The sequence below is a fragment of the Alosa alosa genome, chromosome 10 (genome assembly GCF_017589495.1).
Source record: "Alosa alosa isolate M-15738 ecotype Scorff River chromosome 10, AALO_Geno_1.1, whole genome shotgun sequence".
NCBI classification, from domain to species: Eukaryota; Metazoa; Chordata; class Actinopteri; order Clupeiformes; family Clupeidae; genus Alosa; species Alosa alosa.
In genome coordinates, this window is record NC_063198.1 from 7,083,440 (window position 1) to 7,106,142 (window position 22,703).

General features: G+C 43.5%; 1 protein-coding gene across 1 annotated transcript; it reads left to right on the top strand.

Annotated features, from left to right (window-relative positions):
* The first annotated feature begins 438 nt into the window (after nt 1-438).
* On the top strand, nt 439-11,490 carry lrrn1 (leucine rich repeat neuronal 1). The gene is made up of 2 exons (XM_048255972.1): nt 439-1,081; nt 8,276-11,490. The coding sequence occupies exon 2, from the start codon at nt 8,529-8,531 to the stop codon at nt 10,680-10,682; it is 2,154 nt and encodes a 717-aa protein (XP_048111929.1). The 5' UTR covers nt 439-1,081; nt 8,276-8,528; the 3' UTR covers nt 10,683-11,490.
* The last annotated feature ends 11,213 nt before the right edge of the window (nt 11,491-22,703 follow it).

Sequence of the window (22,703 nt, forward strand, 5' to 3'; positions counted from 1 at the left end):
GAAAGGGCCTTAAAGTGCTAAAAAACGAAATTTTCCTTTAATATTATATAGCAGCAGTGCAGTGGCTAACAACTCATGTTAACAATAGCCATATATTATCAGCCTGCCACAGCAATCCATGTTATGTCCACACAAAGCTGGGGTACTCATTTAATTAAGACTAAATAATTAGGACAAATACTTTCAGATGACAACACTAACCAATGTTTTAGTGTCTCGGTTCACCCTAGGCCTGTGTGAACCAACCAAGATCTCTAATGATGCCTGGTAAGAGATGAACATCTGGAGAAGTCCCGCTAAAGGTCAGAACTGAAGACAACAGAACCTTTTCTCAGTTACTTACCATGTGGATTCTTTGATATTCTAAGTAAGTGAAAGGGCTAAATTAAAGCAAACTTGTTTTGCATTATGTTACGAATGGAACAAAGGGACATTGTGAAGCATGGGCAAATAGAGCACCACGCAGTCTCCTCCATCACTACGTCAAGATGGTAGGAGGGGAGAAGGGACGCGCGGGGGTAAAAAAGACGTTCTCACAGAAGAGTTCTAGCCCCCCTCTCGCATTAGTTATACCCCCTCACGTTTCCTCCTCCACGCCCTGCGTTCTCCTACTGCGCTCCCACTGCGTCTGCCTTTGTTCGCATCCCAACAAACCCTGAACAGATGGTGCTCTGCTTGGGCAGGAGTGACAGGCACCAGCTCGCAGCCAATCGCCTGGGTAGGAATCAGCTGACTCGTCTGGACAGCGCCAGGTGTTGTCATCATATTTTCCAGGCTTGAGTAGTGAGGAGAGCGCACTGGTTACTAGTCAGCGGATTGCGGGTTGCACGGCGCGGGGAGGATATCTCTTCAGACATACAGACTCACCATGCCCTCCCTGAAGGGTACCGTCGCGGAGTGAATGGGAAGAGAAAGCATGTTTTTAGAATCACATGGAGTCTGAGTAACATGTGAAATAACTGCAAATTGTTTGTGTGTTTATAAGTTATCGCCGTTTTAGTTCAGTGGGGCAAAGGTGCCCACGCGAAATACCCTGGGGAACACAAATGCTGTTGCGAGGTGGAGGCTGAAAGCCGACGAGGTAAGAGATGCTGCGAAATATGTCGATTGGTTGCTACCTATATTCTGATAATAATGCACTCCTAACAGTTATTGTGTTTTATTTAAATTGTAAATTGTTGCTTTGTCTTGAAAATATGCCTCAAAAGGTGTTTTCTGGGAAAAAATAGGCTGATTCGGTACATAAGTGGGCTCTGTGACTGATGCTCTGCATTAAGTGATTATTTCATCCTTCGAGTGCACATCGTATAGAAATATATGTCGTGAGTCAAGTATGATGGTTGTTTTTGGTTGGATTTATATTATGGAATAAGAAACCTTTGCGGATATTCCTCCTTTGAGAAGGCTGATTTGATTTCCTCTAGAGCATCACTATCACTCGGAGCTATTTACTGCATTTCACTGCAAAGAGGGACGCATGGCGCTGCTGCTGCTGTCGCCTTGTTGATAATGGAAGGGCAGTTAACTACAGTATTTTGATGAGCATGTTTTCATGTAACGATAACTGATGCGTAATGATGCTGCATTAGCAGTGGTTATTTTCGTCGTCACTGGAACGTTCGAAAAACAACTTCGTAACATAATATCATAAACATCATCATTTGTCAAAGAGTTTCTCGAAATATTTGTTTTATGTTTTCTGGGGATAGGGAATGGGGTATGCCAAGGATAAATAGCTAGTTCCGTCGCTCCTGAACGCGCCATACCTACAGTGTCATACAGTAGCCTATCGTACGTGTTGCTCCCTGGTACTTGCCATGCACATAAAGTCAATCGATCATCTTGCCGTTAAACAAATGTCTGCCCATTGAAAACTGTGATCTACATTCGCAATTTATTGTGAACCTCAAATAGATACCGTATTCAGTTGGTCAGCACAGCAGAAATGTGATTCGCATGTGAACACGAACGCATCCCTGGCAGGTGTCTCGATTTTCGGTCTTGCAAACTGGAGACTTCGAAGACGCCCCCTATACTCAGAAGAACGTGTTGGGCAGTGAGGCAGCTGAATAGAGAGGGGAGATGTATGAGAGTTCACGGAATGAGGAGTGGGGGGGTCGTGGGTGAGGGCATTGTATTGTCCCGAGGGACGCCACCCTTGTTGCAGCTGTTTCTACCTCAGAGTCGCCAGAAGTTGCTCCCTCTCTATTCTCAGTGCCCCACTTTGTCTCATAACGATACAAAGGGTCTGTTTTCAAATACTGCTCCTCTACCCTAGATGTGTGTGTGTGTGTGTGTGTATGTGTGACAGGAATACTCAGGTTCAAATACACACACCTGCAACTGTACATTGTTGTTTTCCTCTTCAAATAGTCCATAGTCTTCAAATAGTCCAAGAACTCCTCTGTGCTAAACTGTTGAGCTGGGGGAACACTCCCGCAACAGAGACAAGGACAGGGGGTGGCCGTCATGGGCTGGGCTGGTAGGAGACAGCTGTGAGACTGCACTGACTACTAGACCTGGAGGAATAGGACCTCTCAAGTGTGTGTGTGTGTGTGTGTGTGTGTGTGTGTGTGTGTGTGGAGGGGGGGGGGTATTTGGGCAAAATGGGTATAGTGTGTGTGTGTTTGTAGGGGTACCAAGCCTGGCTTCTCTCATTGTTCTTGGGAGAAATGGGGGCAGCACATGTCCTTTGTGTTGGTAATAGAGATAAGGTCTGGTGCAAGGCAAGCAGCTGTTTGACTCATTTAGGTCCAGTAATCTGTTTATGAAATAATTAATTTCTGTGTTTTGACAATAGGATGAGCACACAGAAAAGTGAGAGTTCCAAACAATGACTTATGATGTCATCAGTACACGATGTACAGCGATTAACAATGCAGGAAAGTTCTTTTTGAAGATAGGGTTGCTGTTTTTTTTGTGTAAACGGATCCAGAAATATTTTTTTTAACTTTTGAAGCAGTCATATATTTTTATGATTCATATGTTTAAAGGCATCTTTGACTTTGACTAAAAAGTGTACAACAGAGAGGCCATGTAAGGACGACCAATCCTCTTTTTTTCAGCGCACACTAATTATCCTCAAAGGAAATTGCTCTACATCCATCAAAGGAAAAGGCACTAGTGAACTTGTAGCTGAAGAGCAATGTCACCTTTAGGTCATAAAACTTGGCACATGGCCATAAATGTCACCTTCCTCTCTGCAACAAAAACCTTATCATGTTTTGAGGCTGTGGCGTGTTTAGGTGTGTTTGGATTTTAAGTACATCCGTTCGTTGACATACACATTCCTCTTGATCACCCTTTCATCAGTCTCATGGAGATTTCTAATTAGTATGCAATTAATCACCCCAATCCTCCCCAAGATCAAGGGATGGATAGCTGTGAGAGATCAGAATGTTAGATGTGGAGAAACACACACACACACACACACCCTCGCCCTGCGGGAGTTCTGATGATCTTGGAGAGAAATTCATTAACATTAATTGCTCACTTTTAGTCATTTGGTGAAAGTTCCCTCGTCTTATTTTTTGGATGTGCTCAGGCCAGGGGGTTGTCCTATGGCCAGTGGCCATGAAGATGTGGTCGAGCTCGTGCGGTTGATCTCAGCTAATTGGCGTGCCCCATGCAGCCAGGCTTCCCTTGCTAGTTTAGATGGAGTTATTGTGTGTTATTTTTGCTTCAAGCATCAGTGTTAGGTTTTCTCTTTACTTTGTGCTTTGTATTCAGGCTAAGTCAGTTTTCTCACTGTATCTGTAGCTTGCTTTCATGTCTAACTTTCATAATCATCATTTGAATAAAGCTTAGTGGTGGTTGTATACGGTAGTTGGCAGCGTTAGACAGAACGAATGTGCTCTCATAACTGCGAAAATGTTACACAAACACTTATGCCTTACAAGTGTAGCTTGCTTGGTAATCAAGATAACATAACAGTGTACTTGTGTTTAATGACATCAATCAGTCATCCAACAGCCACCGTAAGCCACCAATATGACTCTCTGTATCGCAGCAGTGTTGGATATGCAATTATATCAGGGCTGTACGTCAGGGCTGTACCTAAAGGTCAGAGGTCAAGCAGATAATCCACATGAAATTAGACGTGTGGGAAAGTATGTCCCTGACCTGACCATGCAGCAACATGCTGTTGTTGTCATTATCATGCGTCTCCTTCCAAGGGCATATGGGGAGGCCATTAGCACCCACATGTCCCCATAATCTCTTTAGATTTCAGAATTAGGACATCGAAATGAAAGCCTATATGTCTGCTGTACATTTGCATATGCATGCACACTCTTTCGCTGGGCGCCATCAGAGCTTCTCTATGTATTTTCTCTCTTATCCGCAGGCCAGGCAGAGAAAACACAATTGGTTTCTGAGAAGTACAAGAGCACTGTACTTGTTTCCTGGATACATCTCTTTGCATTTGAATTCACATATCAAATACATCCAAGCTGCCATGTTAAAATGGCAGGACCACAATAAAAAGCCCTTCACATTTTATTGCTAGCAAGGCCTCTGTTCCCATCTGTAACAAAGTGTCATTCTATAGGGTGGCGGTGTTTGACAGGATGATGAAGTGCAGGTATTCCTTACTGAATGCTGAGAGCTGCCTTGATCTGAAATGCCAGGTGTTTTTTTTATGGCTCAGCATGAATTTCATGACAGTCACAGCGGTTGTTTGTGATTTAAGGCGAAGAGCACCCGAACGAAATCTGCACTTGAAAACTGTCTCTCCTGCCAGCAACCGATGGGGTCATATAATCTGATGAAGTGCTGTGATTATGACTCCCAGAAAGACTCTATAGTCCATACATAGCCTAGGACTGTTAGGCCTGATCAGATCTATGACCATTACTGCCCAGCTGACAAAAGACAGGCCTAGATTTTCTGGCAGCACAAGCACAGTTTGGTCGTCTTATATACCTGTCTCTTTTCATTCAGGCCTAACAGTAAAACACCCTCCAGTCAGTTTGCACGGTCAAATCTATTTAATGTGGAGCCAACTGCCATTTTTCCTCAGGAATATCTGAACCAAATGAAGTGCTGCAAGTATTGATGCTTATTGTGGTGGCATGGACATTAGACATTGTTTACAATCTGGTGTCATTTTCGGTGTTTAACTTTCCAGTACAGTAATAATGGATTTCACTTATGCTTTTGGCTGGATAAAGAGCGGGGAGTTCATGGCTGTAGACTTAATCTATGTGAACAGATCCTCAATTGAGGCTTAACGGCTACATTTCACAATACATGGTCTTAGATTAAATTGTGATATGAAAATGCTATCCCCCTCACTCTGAAGAGGTCTCTGGTCTTATTGTGGCTTATGGTGACATTAGCACTGAATCTGTGATTAACCTCAATATAGTGAAATTAACACATCACACTTGTAAAGATATACTCCTACGGAAGTGAAAAATTGGTTTAACAATGGCCATTAGTGGTAGACTTGGCAGTGCACAAAAGCAGTGAAGCAATGTAGAAAAAAAGCTAGCTGGGCATTGTCCAGTTCAATAAGGGGTAAATGTCAATCCAGAAGCACTTTTTATCATACGAAGCATCATTAGCTCAAGAGTACACCATGGTCCAGTAATACCACATTAATGTGTTGTGACCTGCTTATTTCGTCGGGGTTTACAGCTAATGGATGCTGCAAAGCTAATCTTCTCAGTGCTTCGCTCAGCCAACCTAGTGAGGTAAAGCCAAGGCAACCTGTCCCAAAGATCTCTCAAAATTTGACGTAAGTCACAGCTGTCACAGAGATAATTCATGACAACTCAGACGCAAATCCGTCAAAAATTGAGCACCTTATTTCACTTAGCTGTCAGGCAGCATGATGAAATGAAAATGTATTAACCTGCAGTTTATTCTCCATGTTTTACAAGTCCCTGTGCAATTGCAGTTTTCCGACGTTAGCTCGTTTCCTGCAAGCCATCTTCCATGCTTTTGATCTGGGCCAACTGCAAATTTATTTTTTCTTTTGTGTTTTGCATCACCCCTCCCTGACTTTCACAAGAGACTTCTTTGTGCCCGTAGACAGGGTGCAGTCAGCACGGTGTCATATGAGCTGCATGAGGCTGCAGAGACGGATGATGCAGCAGTGGTGGTGTGTGTGTGTGTGTGTGTGTGTGTGTGTGTGGGGGGGGGGTGATGCTGGTCTTGTCCCTGTTATATTCATGATGCAGGGCTGCCGTCGTCTTCACATCACAGGGCCAGGCAGGAGGTGCAGAGGCCCACTCATTTGCGTGTTGTTTGTTATCCCCTGTGTGGCCCCGTAGCTCCTCAGAGACCAAGCTGATCCTCAGGATTCAAATCCCCCCCCCCCTCCCTCTCTCCCTCTCTCTCTCACTCTAAACCATGTTCCTCTATTTGCACAAGTGGCACCTTGGCCCGTTATTGATTTCCACTTTGCTCGTTAAAAGACAACTGTACAGCAGCTGAGATTTAGTGGCTCTTCTCCAGTTAAATGAGTTACATTGCCAGTCATGCACCTCTTACTGCATCAGATCATCTCTGTTTGGAGTTCTATACGTGCTGTAAGTCACAGTATGCCTTCATTTCCATCTGAGAAGACTTGTACTGTAGTCATAGATGTGACTACACTGTAAGATGAAAATGTTTAAACGCTTTAATAACTCTAATTATATATATATATCACTATATGTAGACACACACACATATATATATATATATATCACTATATGTAAACACACACACACACATATATATATATATATATATATATATATATATATATAGTGTTATAGTTTTTTGATAAACACACATGCTGTTTGGGTTCAGTTATTTAATTAGATTTCTGTCTCCCACATGCATGTACAGTAATTGGCTTTGTCACAGAGCGGCTGTTTTTCCAGGGAAATGAACATGAGCTTGAGATCCTACCCCCGGGCTGTGTACTCTCACTCAGGGTATGCTGTGACTGAGATGATGCCAGTGCCCTAGCGGAAAATAACAAACACCCAATACCACCCACCCCCAGGTGCTGCCATGTCAAAATAAACTATGCCAACCAGTCCTCAATGAACAGGGCCTTTGAACACTTTTTTCTACCTCATGGTCAACATAATGTGAGGTTGGTGAAACATTGCAATATGGATCTCTTAAAGCTCCAAACTTACTCAGAGAAGTGCATGAGGATAAAAAAAGGGGTTTACTTTTTCTCTTTTGGCATTCAGCGTATCCACATCCACACAATGCTTTGTTTACTGGGGGGATATATATAAAAATATATTTAACAGCTTTGAGAGACAAAGAGCCCTTTCTTCTATCCTGCCGCTTTTTCTTGTTTGTCCTGGCTTGTTGAGCTTGTCAGAATTCGACTGCTCAAACAGAACCGGTGCGTCTGTGAAGTGCTCTGTTTTCAAACATCTCCCCGGCGCCACGCTCACGCTCCAGCAGTCTCTATTTTTATTTCAAAGAGCGCCTGTGCCCCAGTACAAACACTGCTCACCTGTCTCCTCAGCAGCACTGTTTGTGCAGTCTTGCACTAAAAACAACTATAGAAGTTAAGCTATTCTTTGATCTTTGATGATAGATAAGTATTTGGGTGGAAAAGAAATGCTCAATTAAACAGCGCTGTGTAATTAGGAGTGTGGAATTCTTTCATACGTGTCGTACAACTGAGGAAGATGTTAATGAAGGCAGCTGTGTAGAGCAAGACTGATAGATAAGCGTTTTGGAATGTTGTCATGATCAGTGTATGGTAACTGGATTTGATTACGGGTTCAATAGCTAAAGGCAAATAAATTCACACAAAACCCTTCTCAGCCCTGTTTTTATGCATTCAGTTGCCACAGATTTCTCAGAGATTCTCTGAAAGCGATACAATTATTTTTCTGTTGAGCACTGAAGTTACAGGCCACATTAAAAATGCAAAAGCTTGCTCCTACTGAGAATACGTCGGTATCTGAGGCTATTTAATGATGCTTGGAGAAGCTAATGATCATCTCTTCTGTGGATGGCCGGCTAGATGAAAGTGCTCGATCGAATTTGATCACTGTCCAAGTACACCGACTTCAGAGCAGCACTTCATATGACTTGCATTAACTGATTTTGCATTTTTATTTTTGTCACATTTGATAATTCTGCACATCACTTCATTCCATTTTTACTTCATCTTAAATTAATTACTTTTTTTTAAACCACATAATCACAAACTATTATAATTAAATATTGAATATGAATTTAGTATTGATTTTAAATTTGCTGATCACAGTCCACCCTTTGACATGCCTGTTTTGTTGTTGTGTTTCAGGTCCATCTTGATGTCTAGGGATCCAGCTGGGGAAAGGAATATATCTGTTATGAGGACCTTTGAACTACACCTGTGCTAACATTGTGCTCTTTGCGAGGCCTGCAACACCGGACAACTTGTTCTGGAATATAACAACATTCCAACAACCCTTGTGGATGAAATATTTACCCCATAAATATAACAGCTCTGGCACAGCTTTTGATCTCACGTCAACCTCACATTTGAGCTGATTAGAATCCAAAATCAAAACAAAATGGCTAGAGGGACTTTCAACCTTTCTGGACTGGGCTGGGTTTGCTGTGTGTTGCTGCTGACGCCATTTGGACTCTCCTCTGTCCAGGGTACAGAGTGTCCTCAACTGTGCGTGTGCGAAATCCGCCCTTGGTTCACCCCGCAGTCCACCTACCGAGAAGCCATCACCGTCGACTGCAATGACCTTCGGCTGACTCGGATCCCTGGCAACCTGTCCAGTGACACACAGGTTCTCCTACTGCAGAGTAACTACATCTCCCGGACCAGTGAGGAGCTGGAGCAGCTCTACAACCTGACTGAGCTGGACCTCTCCCAGAACAACTTCAGCAACATCCGGGATGTGGGTCTCACCAACATGTCCCAGCTCACCACGCTCCACCTGGAGGAGAACCAGATTGTGGAGATGCCTGATTTCTGCCTGCAGGACCTGACGAACCTGCAAGAGCTCTACATCAACCACAACCAGATCACCACCATCTCGCCGAGCGCTTTCTCAGGGCTGCACAACCTGCTTAGGCTCCATCTCAACTCCAATAAGCTCAAGGCCATCGACAGCCGCTGGTTTGAGTCCACACCCAACCTGGAAATCCTGATGATTGGAGAGAATCCAGTCATTGGCATTCTGGATATGAACTTTAAGCCCCTTGTTAACTTGCGGAGCTTGGTGCTTGCAGGGATGGATTTGACTGATGTTCCAGGAAATGCCTTTGTTGGCCTGGGAAACTTGGAAAGTCTTTCATTTTATGACAATAAACTTGTCCGGGTACCTCAAAATGCTCTTCAGAAACTCCCCAATTTGAAGTTTTTGGACTTAAATAAAAATCCTGTCCACAAAATCCAAGAGGGGGATTTCAAGAACATGCTGAGGTTGAAAGAGCTTGGCATAAACAACATGGCTGAGCTGGTGTCCATTGACCGCTACGCTTTGGATTATCTCCCAGAGCTGACCAAACTCGAAGCCACCAACAATCCCAAATTTTCTTATGTGAACCGCCAGGCTTTCCGTGATGTCCCTTCCCTGGAGAGCCTCATGCTGAACAACAACGCCCTCAACTCCCTCTACCAGGCGACTGTGGAGTCCCTCCCCAACCTGCGAGAGATCAGCATCCATAGCAACCCTCTGCGCTGCGACTGCGTCATTCAGTGGATGACCTCCAACAAGACGAGCATCCGCTTCATGGAGCCGTTGTCCATGTTCTGCGCCATGCCCCCGGAGTTCCGCGGTCAGCACGTCAGGGAGGTGCTGCTGCACGACTCCCCTGAGCAGTGCCTGCCCATGATGTCCCATGACACCTTCCCCAACCACCTCAACCTGGACATCGGCATGACTGTTGATCTGGACTGCCGTGCCATGGCCGAACCCGAACCGGAGATCTACTGGGTCACACCACTGGGCAACAAGGTGATGATGGACACCGTGTCCGAGAAGTACCGCCTCAACAACCAGGGGACCCTGCGCATCTCCAACATCCAGGTGGAGGACTCTGGGCATTACACTTGTGTAGCCCAGAACGTGGAAGGTAAGGACACGCGAGTGACCGCACTCCGCGTCAATGGCACTTTAATAGACAGCACACAGCTCATGAAGATCTACGTCAAACACACCGAGTCCCACTCCATCCTGGTGTCCTGGAAGGTCAACTCGAATGTCATGACGTCCAACCTTAAGTGGTCGTCGGCCACCATGAAAATCGACAACCCCCACATCACCTACACCGCCAAGGTTCCCGTGGACGTGCATGAGTACAACCTCACTCACCTGCAGCCTGCCACCGAATACGAAGTCTGCCTGTCCGTCTCCAACATCCACCAGCAGACGCAGAAGTCCTGTGTTAACGTCACCACCAAGCACGCCACATTCGCGGTGGAGATCTCTGACCAGGGCACCAACACTGCACTGGCAGCCGTCATGGGCACCATGTTCGCCATCATCAGCCTGGCCTCCATCGCTGTATATATCGCCAAGAGGTGGAAGAGAAAGAACTACCACCACTCTCTGAAAAAATACATGCAGAAGACATCTTCGATCCCCCTGAATGAGTTGTACCCTCCCCTAATCAACTTGTGGGATGCCGACAATGACAAAGACAAGGATGGATCTTCAGAGAACAAGCCCACCCAGGTCGACACAACAAGAAGCTATTACATGTGGTGAAAGTGTGGGGGACGTTTTAGAGCACAAAGACACATTTTAAGCTATTTTGTGCGAAAAACAAAGGTGGATTTGCTTCTTATTGCTTTGCTTCTTGCGGGCAAAAAAGAGACTGAGCCGTCAGACTTTTTCAGTACAGCGTATTGCCTTTTTTGTCGTTCTCTCATCCTTTTGACACAGCTTTGGCAGCTTTGGTTAGCTTCCATGTTAGTTGCTGTGGTCTTTCGTTTGTTCCACTCAGTTTTTTATAGCACAGCATAGTTAATGTAAAGAAATGACTTTGGATCGACTAGTGCAGTAGCAGTGAATTTGATCCAAAAGGCATTTGTCTTTGGAGATATTGATAAAGAATGCAATGTTTCTTTCTTTCTCTCTTTTGTAAAACAGTTAAACTGTTGTGCACTGAACTATATAAACAATTTGTCTATGGACTCCAGTGTAAGCTGACAAAGTGAATTTAGACTTGATACACCGTCTATTGAATAATGTTAGCGATTGTTCTGTAATGTTGTATCAACTATAATTTGAACTATTTTGGACTTAATCAAAACCAGTCATTTTTTAAATTTTATTTAGTAATTATATTTTAAGGTTAAATTACTGTAAACAAGCAATAGAATCATGAATGTTTAAAATTAGGTTTAAGTGCTGTAGATGACAATGCTTTTTTAATTACTCAGATAATTCCTTTTTTGCTAGAAACTGTCAATTATCACTTAGTTTTGTTGTGATTTACACACGCAAAATATGTTGTATATTAAGGCAAAAACAGAAATAAAACAAGTTCGTTCTCATATTTTTTATACAACGACTTCCCAGTCACGAGTCTGTTTTGTTTTGCTTTATTCCTTCAGCAAGTCAGCAGTTTTTAAGAATGATGTGATAGTTATAAATAGTTATAACATTATCTTTCAAGTTACTTCATTTATACTTTTTGAATACCTGATTTATTTAAATAATGACTATAGACTAGTATTAAATATACTGCTCTGAGTTATTTAAAACAGTAGCTTCACATTCCTCAAAATTAGCTTAATCAGTTGACTCTAAATTATGTGGAAATATAATTCAGCAGGAAATGAGGATATTTTGGATATGAAAAAATGTGGGCTGTAATGGTCCTATGGGGTTGAATTGTTTTTCTGTATTGCTAGTAGATCAGTGCTGTTGGGGGAGGATCGCAATAACAGCATGCCAAAGAGTGTAAAATCCTGAGGGTCTACCCACAATCAGTATATTTCCCTATATTGTAGATGACAGTTTAAAAAAGAAACTGCCTGCTGTTCATATTTCATTTATTTGATGGCCAACATGAATGCTCACCAGCTTTCAACATTTCTCTGTAAAGTTAGATAACCATATTCAGGAGGCAATTGTCAAGCACTAAAAAGGCTCAAGACAAGACCTGACCAAGGCAATTATTAAATTTTAATTAAAGCCTTGCCTTCTCCACTCTTTCATTATAATAACAAAAGCTTCACTTGCGCACACATCTTCAGCTGTGTGCAATGCCCTGAAAAGGTGGTGCAAAACATTTATTACATATAGAAGCAAATTAAACACCTTCCCCGGGCATTCCCATTGAAAAGAGTTCATCTGTATAAGAACCACATTCGCTAATGACATTAAACTAGAGTCTCCCTCCTGTCTGCCTCCAAAGTGACTGGGGACATTGGTGTTCCTATGAGGCTTAAGGAGCGGATGGGTTTAGATCAAAAGACTGATGTGATAAAGCATCACGGAGGCTATTAATTACCCCCACATTGCTATGCTATCAGACAGTCAGCAGCTAGGCCTAAATCAGCCAGATGCTCGTAGCTCCAAAGGCCTTGCCATGATTTCACTTTAGTATTTAACTTCTTTGTCATGCAAACAGCAGGCATTTGGGACACATTACCTTCACAGATTTAAAATGCACTGTTAATTAGATATACTGAACATGTGCCTGACATTCCATCCCTGAATGACAGATTTATCACAGATTAGTCTTTTCATCAAATCTTACCAAGACCACTGCTAATGAGAGAGAGAGAGAGGGAGAGAGAGAGAGCGAGAGAAAAGGGGGATGCTTCAAAAATCATAGATTTTTCTACATAGATTTTATTATATACCTCTTTACCCGTGAAACTGAGCTCAGCCTTCCAGCAACCTTTACCTCCATTGCCTGCTTCTCCAGGAGCACGAGTATCCGTTGGGACTTTTCCTACCCGAGTTGATTGGAAGTTCAGAGCTTGCCTGAGATTTTCTGACTCCACTTCTCTCTGCTCCCTGAGGATTGTGCGTGTGGTGCAGTTCTCTTTTTTCCATACCCACTCTCCTCTCCGCCTCTGTATCCCTGTCTTGCTGGAATTAACCTCTGTCAAAACAGGATTCTTGCAATGGCTAAAAAAACCTCAGAATCCAAAATGTAGTGGGATGTTGCTGTCTTTTTGCTCACAACTTCTTTGATACCTCCAAAGTCCATATGAATATATTCACTTGCAAAGCATGGCATAGGATGCTCAACAGCATGTAGTATTGGGCATTCCAGCTGTGACTGTGAGGTTTAACCAGAGCACAGAAAAGTGCACTCTGACAAAGTAGAAGTTTCTGCCAACAAAAAGCTTCCTGTCTTTTGATCCTCACACAGCTACACAGACCAATGTGCGACAATATCCCTGCAAACAGGCTGTGTTTGTGTCTACACACAAGTGCCACACACTCGGTGACATAGGCTTTTTCAGTGTATTTAAGAGCCAGGTAGAGAGGGAGCTCTCCGAGTTCATTAGGAGCCACTTGGCAACGGCCAGCAGGCCCGCTATGGGAGTGGGGGAGAGTTTGGAATGGACACTGGTTTGTGTCTTTCAGACTTTTTAATTGCTTTTCGCTGGCAGTGCCTCCCCCGACTTTGTGCCAGGCAATTAGGTGCTTTCAAACTTGATACTGCGATGTCCTAGAAGCCTGCTGCCATCGAGGATCACAGCCCCTCACAGATGCACTAGGCTGATTATACTGGATAGGCATAGCGGCCATATTATTTGAGGGTATTGTGTTCAATTCAGGTGTTTTGAACTATCGGTAATGTCTCTGATTGAACGTGAAAAAAAAGATACGAGTGTTTAAGGTCATATGTCTATGTTATGTGACTCTTTAATTAACATATTTAAATGCTACTAGGGGTATTCGTTTTTGTTAGGCATGTTAGGCATGTTAGGCATGTATCATAACCTAAACCCTCCCCTGATAAACTGCAAATAAAGGTCTTTGCATCAATTAATTTACCCATTACTAGTTTTGCATTTAATAGAAGTGCATTATTCTGTCTTTGTGGCCTTCAAGAGCCTTTAATGGTACCAAATGGCAGAAGCCACATCCAGTGGACATCACCCTGTGACACCACCTCTTGCAAAGATGCTATGGATTAATATTGAAGTTGTCACCTTCTGACACTTGGTGTAAAGCCCAGATGCCACTTTAGCCTCACTGGCTAGACAGAGCACAAGTGTTATGTTTAACACTGCTCCACCAGAAAACAATAATTGTGTTGATTATGGTATCATGCTATCTTCAATTTCAATATTTTGTATTTTTAACAATAGATAGATAGATAGATACTTTATTGATCCCCAAGGGGAAATTCAAGGTGTTATGGTGTATTCAAGGTAGTAGTCTATGCTGTCTGGTTAATTTGTGTTTTGTTAGTGTTTTTGCCATCTGAATTTAAAGAACAGTATGTGCAACACAACACAGCACCAAAACCAGCTCAGCCCTGCTCTGTCTCACTGAACCAGCTCAGCCCTGCTCTGCTCTCAGTCTCACTGAGACTCACAACCTTGTAGGATGCTATGCAGGGCAGAACATCGGTCCTAATCTTGTGTTGGTAATTGAACATTTTTATGATAAGGGCACCATGACAGTCCTCATCAGCTACAAGATCGATGACCGAACACTTGGGGTCAGTTGAGGACACATTTTTGTAATAAGACGGGAGAATCTCTTGCCCGCAGTATCATAGATATTGTAAGACATTAATCACAGCCCTTTTAGATATTGTTGGAAGCCTGACTTACCTTCAGTTGGTGGTCTTAATAAGATAATGGACTACAACAGTACTACAATTAAAACTGAAATAGTAGTCATTTGCTTAAGCATGTCAAATGCACAGTGCAGTCATAGATCAGTCTAGCCTAGTCAGCAACATGAAACACAGGAACGTCTTTACTCTCAGTGAATCAGTGAACCACATATCCTAATAGGTCCTCAACACAAGTTAGACATAAAACATTCAACTGCCACACTGAATGGACACAGACTAATATTCTTAGCAATATTTTTAGCAGTGAAAGATCATAGAAAAAGAATTGTCAGCTCAGGTACAATATCAACAGTTCACAGGTTAAGAGGACAGCAAATAAGCACATATTAATAAAGAGACACTCATCTGATGCCCTCCCTGTTCATATGGCCAGAGGAAAACACTATATTATCATGTCATGAAAAATATGGACGTTCTGCTCAGTGCCTGTGAAGGAGATGCCATCAACGAGATGAATGTGTCTATTTTCTAATGTTATTTGATCATTGGTTATGTATGGTAATGGGATCCTTCAGAAGTCCATTAGGAATAAACAGCCGCATCAGACTGGCAACTGAATCAGCATCTTTATCTCCGTAATGGGGACGGGGAGGAGAGAGGCCTGTCAGTGCTGTCACAGCCACCGCTCCCGCGCAGAAGCGATCGCACATCAGGGGCTGCGTAAACTAATTGACCTCATTAGATTCTGCCAATAGTATGGGCCAGCCATTTATTCTGGCCACCTCTTTGGTGCAAGTGGTATCTCTTTTAGCTGACCGGTTTTGTGCTCATTGTTTTATTTTAAGAGGGAAATTATTATGACCTTTTGGAGTTGACATTATTAAACACAAAGAATTTAATGTTTTTTTCCCAATTGATGACTGAGTAGATCCTGTTTATCTGTCTAGTGTGGATTATTTGGTTACTGGTGGTCACTACTAAAAGACATGTCAATATTGATTTTTGCATTCTAGTCAGAGTGCGAGCAGTTAGATAACTCCCTGGCCAGTGTTGCAGATAGACATTCAGAAGCAAGCCTTGTGTGTGTGTGTGTGTGTGTGTGTAGAGCTGTCTAGAGCATCTAGTTGCTCCCCTTGTTCTCCCAGTGGTTTTACCCAATGTGTGTTTCAATGGGTGTCCTTAACATGGCTTCCACCAGCAAACCCAAATGTCACGAAAATGTCACTGATCCTGTGGGGAGATTGAGAGAGGACAGCTATCCTGGAAATGATAACCAACAGACAAGGAAGTGAAAAAAAAGTTGCTCTGCACGAAGCCACCATAATGCACTACCCTTGCTGTATCCATGATTATTAGCCTGGTATGACGCACATGCATATTACTAAAAGTAGTATAAAATCTTCATGCTGCTTTAAAAACAATAGATTCTCTGGTAAAAAGATTGAAGATAGGAAAGAAAGGAAACATAAAAAGAGACATTCCTGTTTCAGGACATGCTGCTCAGTGTTTTGACTTGAGGTTGAGGTGACTGTTTCCACCCTCTTCCCCCCAGGGGAGCCCAAATCGTAATGGGGTGTGTTTCAGCAAAAAACAAAGAAAAACAACAAAAAAGACAAAGACGAGTCCTCTGTGCGTCCTGTTTCCGGGGCAACTCCACTGTTTTCCCCACCTGCCAAACCTGGCAGCACCCGTCTCTGCAGTGCCCTTAGGCGAGGAGACAGAAATACCACCGACAAGGTCAATTCCCTCCCAGCAAGGAAGCTAAAGAAAAAGAAGAGAGGGAAAAAAAACACACTGTACCCCTCTCAAAGGCACAAAGAGAACCTTTGCTTTTGGCATGACATTTTCACGTTTCACATTCCACGTGTGTAGCGCAGGGTCTGTGCTCTCCCTTCGATAGCATTTTTTCAAAGCCACAGGTGAAGGGAAATGCCGATGCCAAGGGACGTGACTGACTGTCACCGCGGCTCTGCTGCATCTTCAGTGGGACGTGACTGTCATCGCGGCTCTGCTGCGTTTTCAGTGGGTTCAAAAAAGGAAATTTGCGGTTTCTAGTGGCACTGCCTTAATTACTTGTTCTTCCCAGGTCTGACAGAATGGGGCCGACAGTCAGTTTATAAACAACAACAAAATAAAAAGAAGAAAAGAAAGGCAAATTGGAAAGAAGGAAAAAATCCTCATTAGAATTCATTTGGTTTTTAGGAACATGAATTACAGTTTTTCACAATTGCTAAAACACATTTTTTTAAACCTGCCACCCTATTCTCAAAACTATAAACACAAATCTGTGGTGGATTTCTATGACTTAAAGGATGCATGTATGTTTTTTATAAACTTTAATATTACTGCAATTATTATGTGACTTCAAGGCCTGTACACATCTTGAACAGACCAGACCAGCAGTCAAGGAGTGGGGTGCAGGAGGATACAGTGACACTAGGCCTGTCATATGATGGCCAAGAGTGAGAGGATGATGTATAGCTGGTGATGATAACAGCAAGGCCAAGTAACAGGTAGCAAGATAAGAAGCCCTGCTTAACTGGATAGAACAAGAAAGACCCAGAATCAGACAGTTTTGCATATATTTTTATGCATGATGGGAAGATGGGTTCCACCAATATTCGCTGATTGGCCAACAGGTGTCTTTCGAGAGTGGCGAGAGGAGAGGACCCAACTCTAAGGTTAAGGAGTATAAAAGATAGGCCGCAACCACCTTTTAGTCAGATCTCACCGGGGGGCACCAGCTGATGACATCTCACCTCACCCTATTGCTTGACACCTGGTCTGGACATCGTTTAGGCTGGACTATCACTGCAATACGGTGAATAAAGATCAACACTCTTCAGAGATTTCCTGTCTGCATTGTCTCCTTCGGACGCCTTGTCCCAGAGTGCTAATTAGTAAATAGTTAAGTGATTAATTGCTAATTGGATTCGGAAGTGGACCAGTTTTTCCATGACAAATCCCAAATCTTAAACTACATACCCAAAACCTTTTGGGTGTGCAAAACTGAACAATCACCTCAAAACAGCTGTAACTGTGCTCAAAACCAAATCATCTCACAAAACAGTCAAAATGAAAACACTGAGCAGTCTAGACACTACATCAAAAAATGAAAAAAAAAAAAAAAAAAAAAGTGTTCAGGGCAGCTCATACTGTATAACTCCATAAGAAATTGTCATTGTTTACAATACAGTTAATGCATTTTGCATCTAAAAAACAAAACAAAGCAAATCAAAGCAAAAAGATTTCATAACTCAGTGGATTCAACATTTACTTTAAATCCAGTAAACATAAGGTATTGAGAATGGGGGTTTGTGTTTACAGTTTTGAGAAAAGGGTAGAAGGTTTCAAAAGATGTGCTTTAGCAATTGTGAAAAACTGTATGCTGGAAAAGACAGGCATTTCAGTACTATAAATGACAAGTACATTGTACGTCTACAGCCTACAATGTACTCTGAATGGTTCACTGATTGTTTCTGTCCACTGTTGATATGAACCTGCACTGTTCAGCAACGTGTTTACACTCTGAACTAGCTTATATGGGTTGTCACATCATTTGAAACAAGTGTGATCCATTTCGAGTAGCTGTGTTTAAGGTATGACATGGCTCATGCGCGAGCGATGACACGGCCCCTGTGTGTCTCCACCAGAGGTGGAAAAAGTACTAAAATATTGTACTCAAGTAAAAGTACCAATACTGATGAAATATTACTCAAGTACAAGTTAAATTACCCATCTGAAAATGTACTCAAGTAAAAGTAAAAAGTAGTTATTTTAAAATGTACTTTAAGTAAAAGTTACTTAGTTACTTTTTTTTTTTGGGGGGGAGGGGACAAGAAAATCGGTTTTACCCAGCTCTAGTGGCTGCAGCCAGCAGCTAAAGTAGCCAGGCAGCTACCGCGCAACATTCTGGGGGCATGTTCGTAAGCCCCCATGTTCATGCCCCCCAGAGTGTAGCGCTGCAGCAGCCTGGCTACCTTAGCTGCTAGCTGCTGAAACGGAGATCTACAGTATGTGAAAAATCGCAGCAGTTTATTTTCAAAATTAGTTGTGCTCATCCTTGCTCACTTTGCAGTGAACAGTAATCCAGCACAACTGAAAAGCTGCTCACAGGCATCTGAGGCAGGCAGGCAGGCCTATGTTGAGTTTCAGAGAGAAACTCTATTTGTAAAGGAGTTCAGCAGATCCAAGGGCCTCGGACTGTGGGAAAAAACTGGGACCGATTACAGGGCCCCAATGGAGGAGAAGGCCCTTGAAAAGTCTGGAGTATATCTTATTTTACCTGGATATTTTAATTTCCAAATTAAATGTCAAAATGAATGTCAGACAAAATGTTTGACTGACTAAATTTTGTATACAAAAAAATAGTGAAGACTGTATAAGGCAGGGGTGTCAAACATCAGACCCGCCAGCAGGTTTCATACCCCAGATGTTTTTGGTAGGAAGGGAAAATTAGAAGAAGAAAAAAAGAAATTCACATCCAGTTGTATTCAACAATGTGTTATAAGCAATATTTCTATGATATGACAAATTGATTAAACCTAGCACTACAAACCATCCTCAGCAAGGATTAGCAGAAAAACTAACATGGAAGTAGGGCATTTCAAGAGAGAAAGAGCAGAAAAATTATAATGACCATGACAATGACAGCCCCCCACGAGGTTTCATTTCAACAACTCCGGCCCACTACCTAATATGAGTTTGACAAGGTCTAAGGTCACTCTCACTCTCCCTTGCTAAAGCGCAAAATGGTTTGGTCCGCCTGAACAACGACTGATAAGGTATCTCATTTTGTTTACGTAGTTGAGCATCGCTAGTAGTGGACAGCTAATTGTTGTGCTGCTGGTACAATGTCTTTCTCCAAGAAAACCAAGTCGGATTACCAAAAAACAAAGACAAAAACGAGAAAAAGAGAGATGAAAATGAGGGGAAACAGATGCTAATAAACTTATTTCCAAAGAAAGGTGAGCACACGTTAAAACACAAAATCCCATGGTGTTAAACTGCTTGAATATCTCCGCAATAGAACTGAGGCAACCCATTGAAAGAGCGGAAAATACACTTTCCTCGGTTACACAGGTAATCTGAGGTAGCCTATCTCGTGATCCACTTCCATCTCCATCTCTTTCAGAAAGACTTGGTGCCAGCTTGATTCATGCCCTATGCTACATGCTGATCATTCTAGTGCTTCCTGGCGCAATTTCCCCCCTTCCTTTCGGTTGTCGTTAGTCTTAACTTTTTTTTACTCATGGGATTTGTGATGTAGCGAAGTACAATACTTCACTCAAAACGTAATCAAGTAAAAATAAAAGTACTAATTTGAAAAACTACTTAAAAAATACAAAATACACAAAAAAACTACTCAATACAGTAAAATGAGTAAATGTATTTCGTTACTTCCCACCTCTGCTCACTAGTTAACTCTGCTCACTACTTAACTAGTGCGCACAAGACACACACTAGTGGCTGTTTTTGGAGCTATCTAGTTCACTAGTAATGCAAAAGGTACTACTAGTTAACTAGTGACAAATTGGCCTTCACTAGTTAACTAGTTGACATGTTTGGCCTTACTAGTTCACTACTAATGGAACAGGACATGCTCACTAGTTAACTAGTGAGCATATCTGCATTATAATGCCTTTTATTAGCTTATAGAGGGCATTTTGAGCCTTACATGTTAGCTAGTGAGGACAAAACACTGTCCATAATGAACTAGCATGAGAAAAATGCCCCTCACACTAGTAAACTAGTGGAATTTGAATAAATACACAAACGGCACAATGTCGCACTTGCATGCAAATGAAGAAGGCGGAACAAGGATTTTGATTGGTCCATTTAGGACTCTACTTAACGTAACCCTGGTTCTTTGATAACAGAGTGAGGTGTTTCACTATGGGAATCGCTTCGGTCGTGACCATCTACGGAAGCTCCAATGACATCACGTCTGTCAGTGACAGACAGGTCGACCTAAAACTGGGCTCCGCCCCTCTGCCCTTAAATACTGGTCGGCCTCCCTGCTCAGGCGTTCAGAACGGTTTCTTCCCGTCCTTCTGCAAGGAGGGGAGTGTTGGTGAAACACCTCACTCTGTTATCAAAGAACCAGGGTTACGTTAAGTAACCTAACGTTCTTTTTCTAACTTCGTTTCGGTGTTTCACTATGGGAGATATAGCCAACTCCCGGATTGCACAGTCACCTACCAATGACTTAGGCCCAGGCCCCTACATCGAGACTGAGTCTCCTGTTCCCAGCACAGAGTGAGCTAGGGATGGACCCGACACATCCAGCCTGTAGAACCGCACAAAAGTGTTCCCTGAGGCCCAACTGGCCGCTGCACAGAGGTCCTGTACCGAAACACCTCTAAACAGGGCCCAAGATGTAGCCATGCCTCTAGTAGAGTGAGCTCTCAAGCCCTCCGGTGGCTGCGAGCCCTTGCTCCTGTAAGCCACTGCAATAGCTTCTTTAATCCAGTGAGAAAGCCTCTGTCGAGACAAAGATTTCCCTCTGTGAGAGGTAGCCCATGACACAAAAAGTTGGTCATGTCTCCTAAACTCTGCAGTCCTCTGTATATAGTGACGAAGTGCTCTGACAGGGCACAAACAGTTCAACCTTTGGTCCTCCACTGAGGAAAAAGGTGGGGGGTGGAAGGCCGTCAGTTCTATAGTTTGACACCTATAGGCCGCGTCCATTCCCTCTATTCCCTCTAATGGTTCAAATGGATGATGACAGAGAGAGTCTAAAACCAGGGCTAAGTCCCAGCGAGGGACCAGAGGCCTGGAGACCGGGCGTAGGCGACGAACCCCCTTCATGAACCGACAGACTAGGGGGTGGTGACCTGCAGGTTTGTCCCCAAAACCCACATGACAAGCTGAGATGGCCGCTAAATAGACCTTGATAGTTGAAAACGCCTTGCCTCTATCCAACAGGTCTTGTAGAAAGCAGAGGAGTTCTATCACTGAGCATTGAAAAGAAATTATGTTCTTTCCAGCACACCACTCTTCAAAAACGCGCCATTTATGACCATATAATACACGCATAGAGCCGGCTCGGGCACTCTGAATCGTGTCAATGACTGTCTGGGGTAGTCCTGCAGCATTTAAATTCCACCGCTCACGGGCCAGGCCCAGAGAGCCATCCTGTCTGGGTGGGGATGGTAGATTTCCCCTCTCGCCTGTGACAACAGGTCCCTCCATATTGGGAGGGGCCACGGCTGGCCCTTCAGCAGCTGCACTATTTCTTTAGGATCAGTGACAGTCCCTGTTCCCTCACCCTGGCTAGAGTGGGGGAGATTAAGCTCAGGGGTGGGAATGCGTATAGTAGGGCGCTTGGCCACGGGTGGGCTAATGCATCCACACCCAGCGGTGCATTTACGTCTGTTAGGGAGAAGTAAAGAGGACACTGAGCGTTTTCCTGCAAGGCGAAGAGATCTACGGTGGCTCTCCCGTACCTCCGCCACAACTGAGCCACTACTTGTGGATGGAGTTTCCAATCCCCGTATAGGGGATTTCCCCGTGACATGAGATCTGCCCCCCTGTTAAAGAGACCCCCGGTACGTGTGTCGCGCGGACTGAGAGAAACTGGGGGCTGCACCACAGGAGTAGTCTCCTTGCCAGCCTGTGTAGTTTCAAGGAGTGGGTGCCGCCTTGGCGATTGATATAGGCCACGACTGTGGAGTTGTCTGTTTTCACTAACACATGCTGGCCCTTTAGAATTCCGTTGAAGTGTCTCAGAGCTAAGAACACTGCAAGGAGTTCTAAATAATTTATGTGTTCCTTTTTCAGCTGGGGGGACCAAACGCCATTCACAGCTCTGCCCCCCAGTGTTGCACCCCAGCCTAGTAGAGAGGCGTCTGTCGTTAACGTCATTCTCGTGGACACGCCCCCCAGAGGAACCCCCGTCCTCAAAACTGAGGGATTTCTCCAGTAGCGGAGGGCTATCATGCACGCCGCTGGCACTCTCACCAAACATCTGAGGTGCCGGCGCGAGCATAAGCGGAGAGACGAGACCC

Excerpts from the sequence above, each read along its gene's own strand:
- lrrn1 (XM_048255972.1), top strand. The coding sequence starts at position 8,529 with ATGGCTAGAGGGACTTTCAACCTTTCTGGACTGGGCTGGGTTTGCTGT.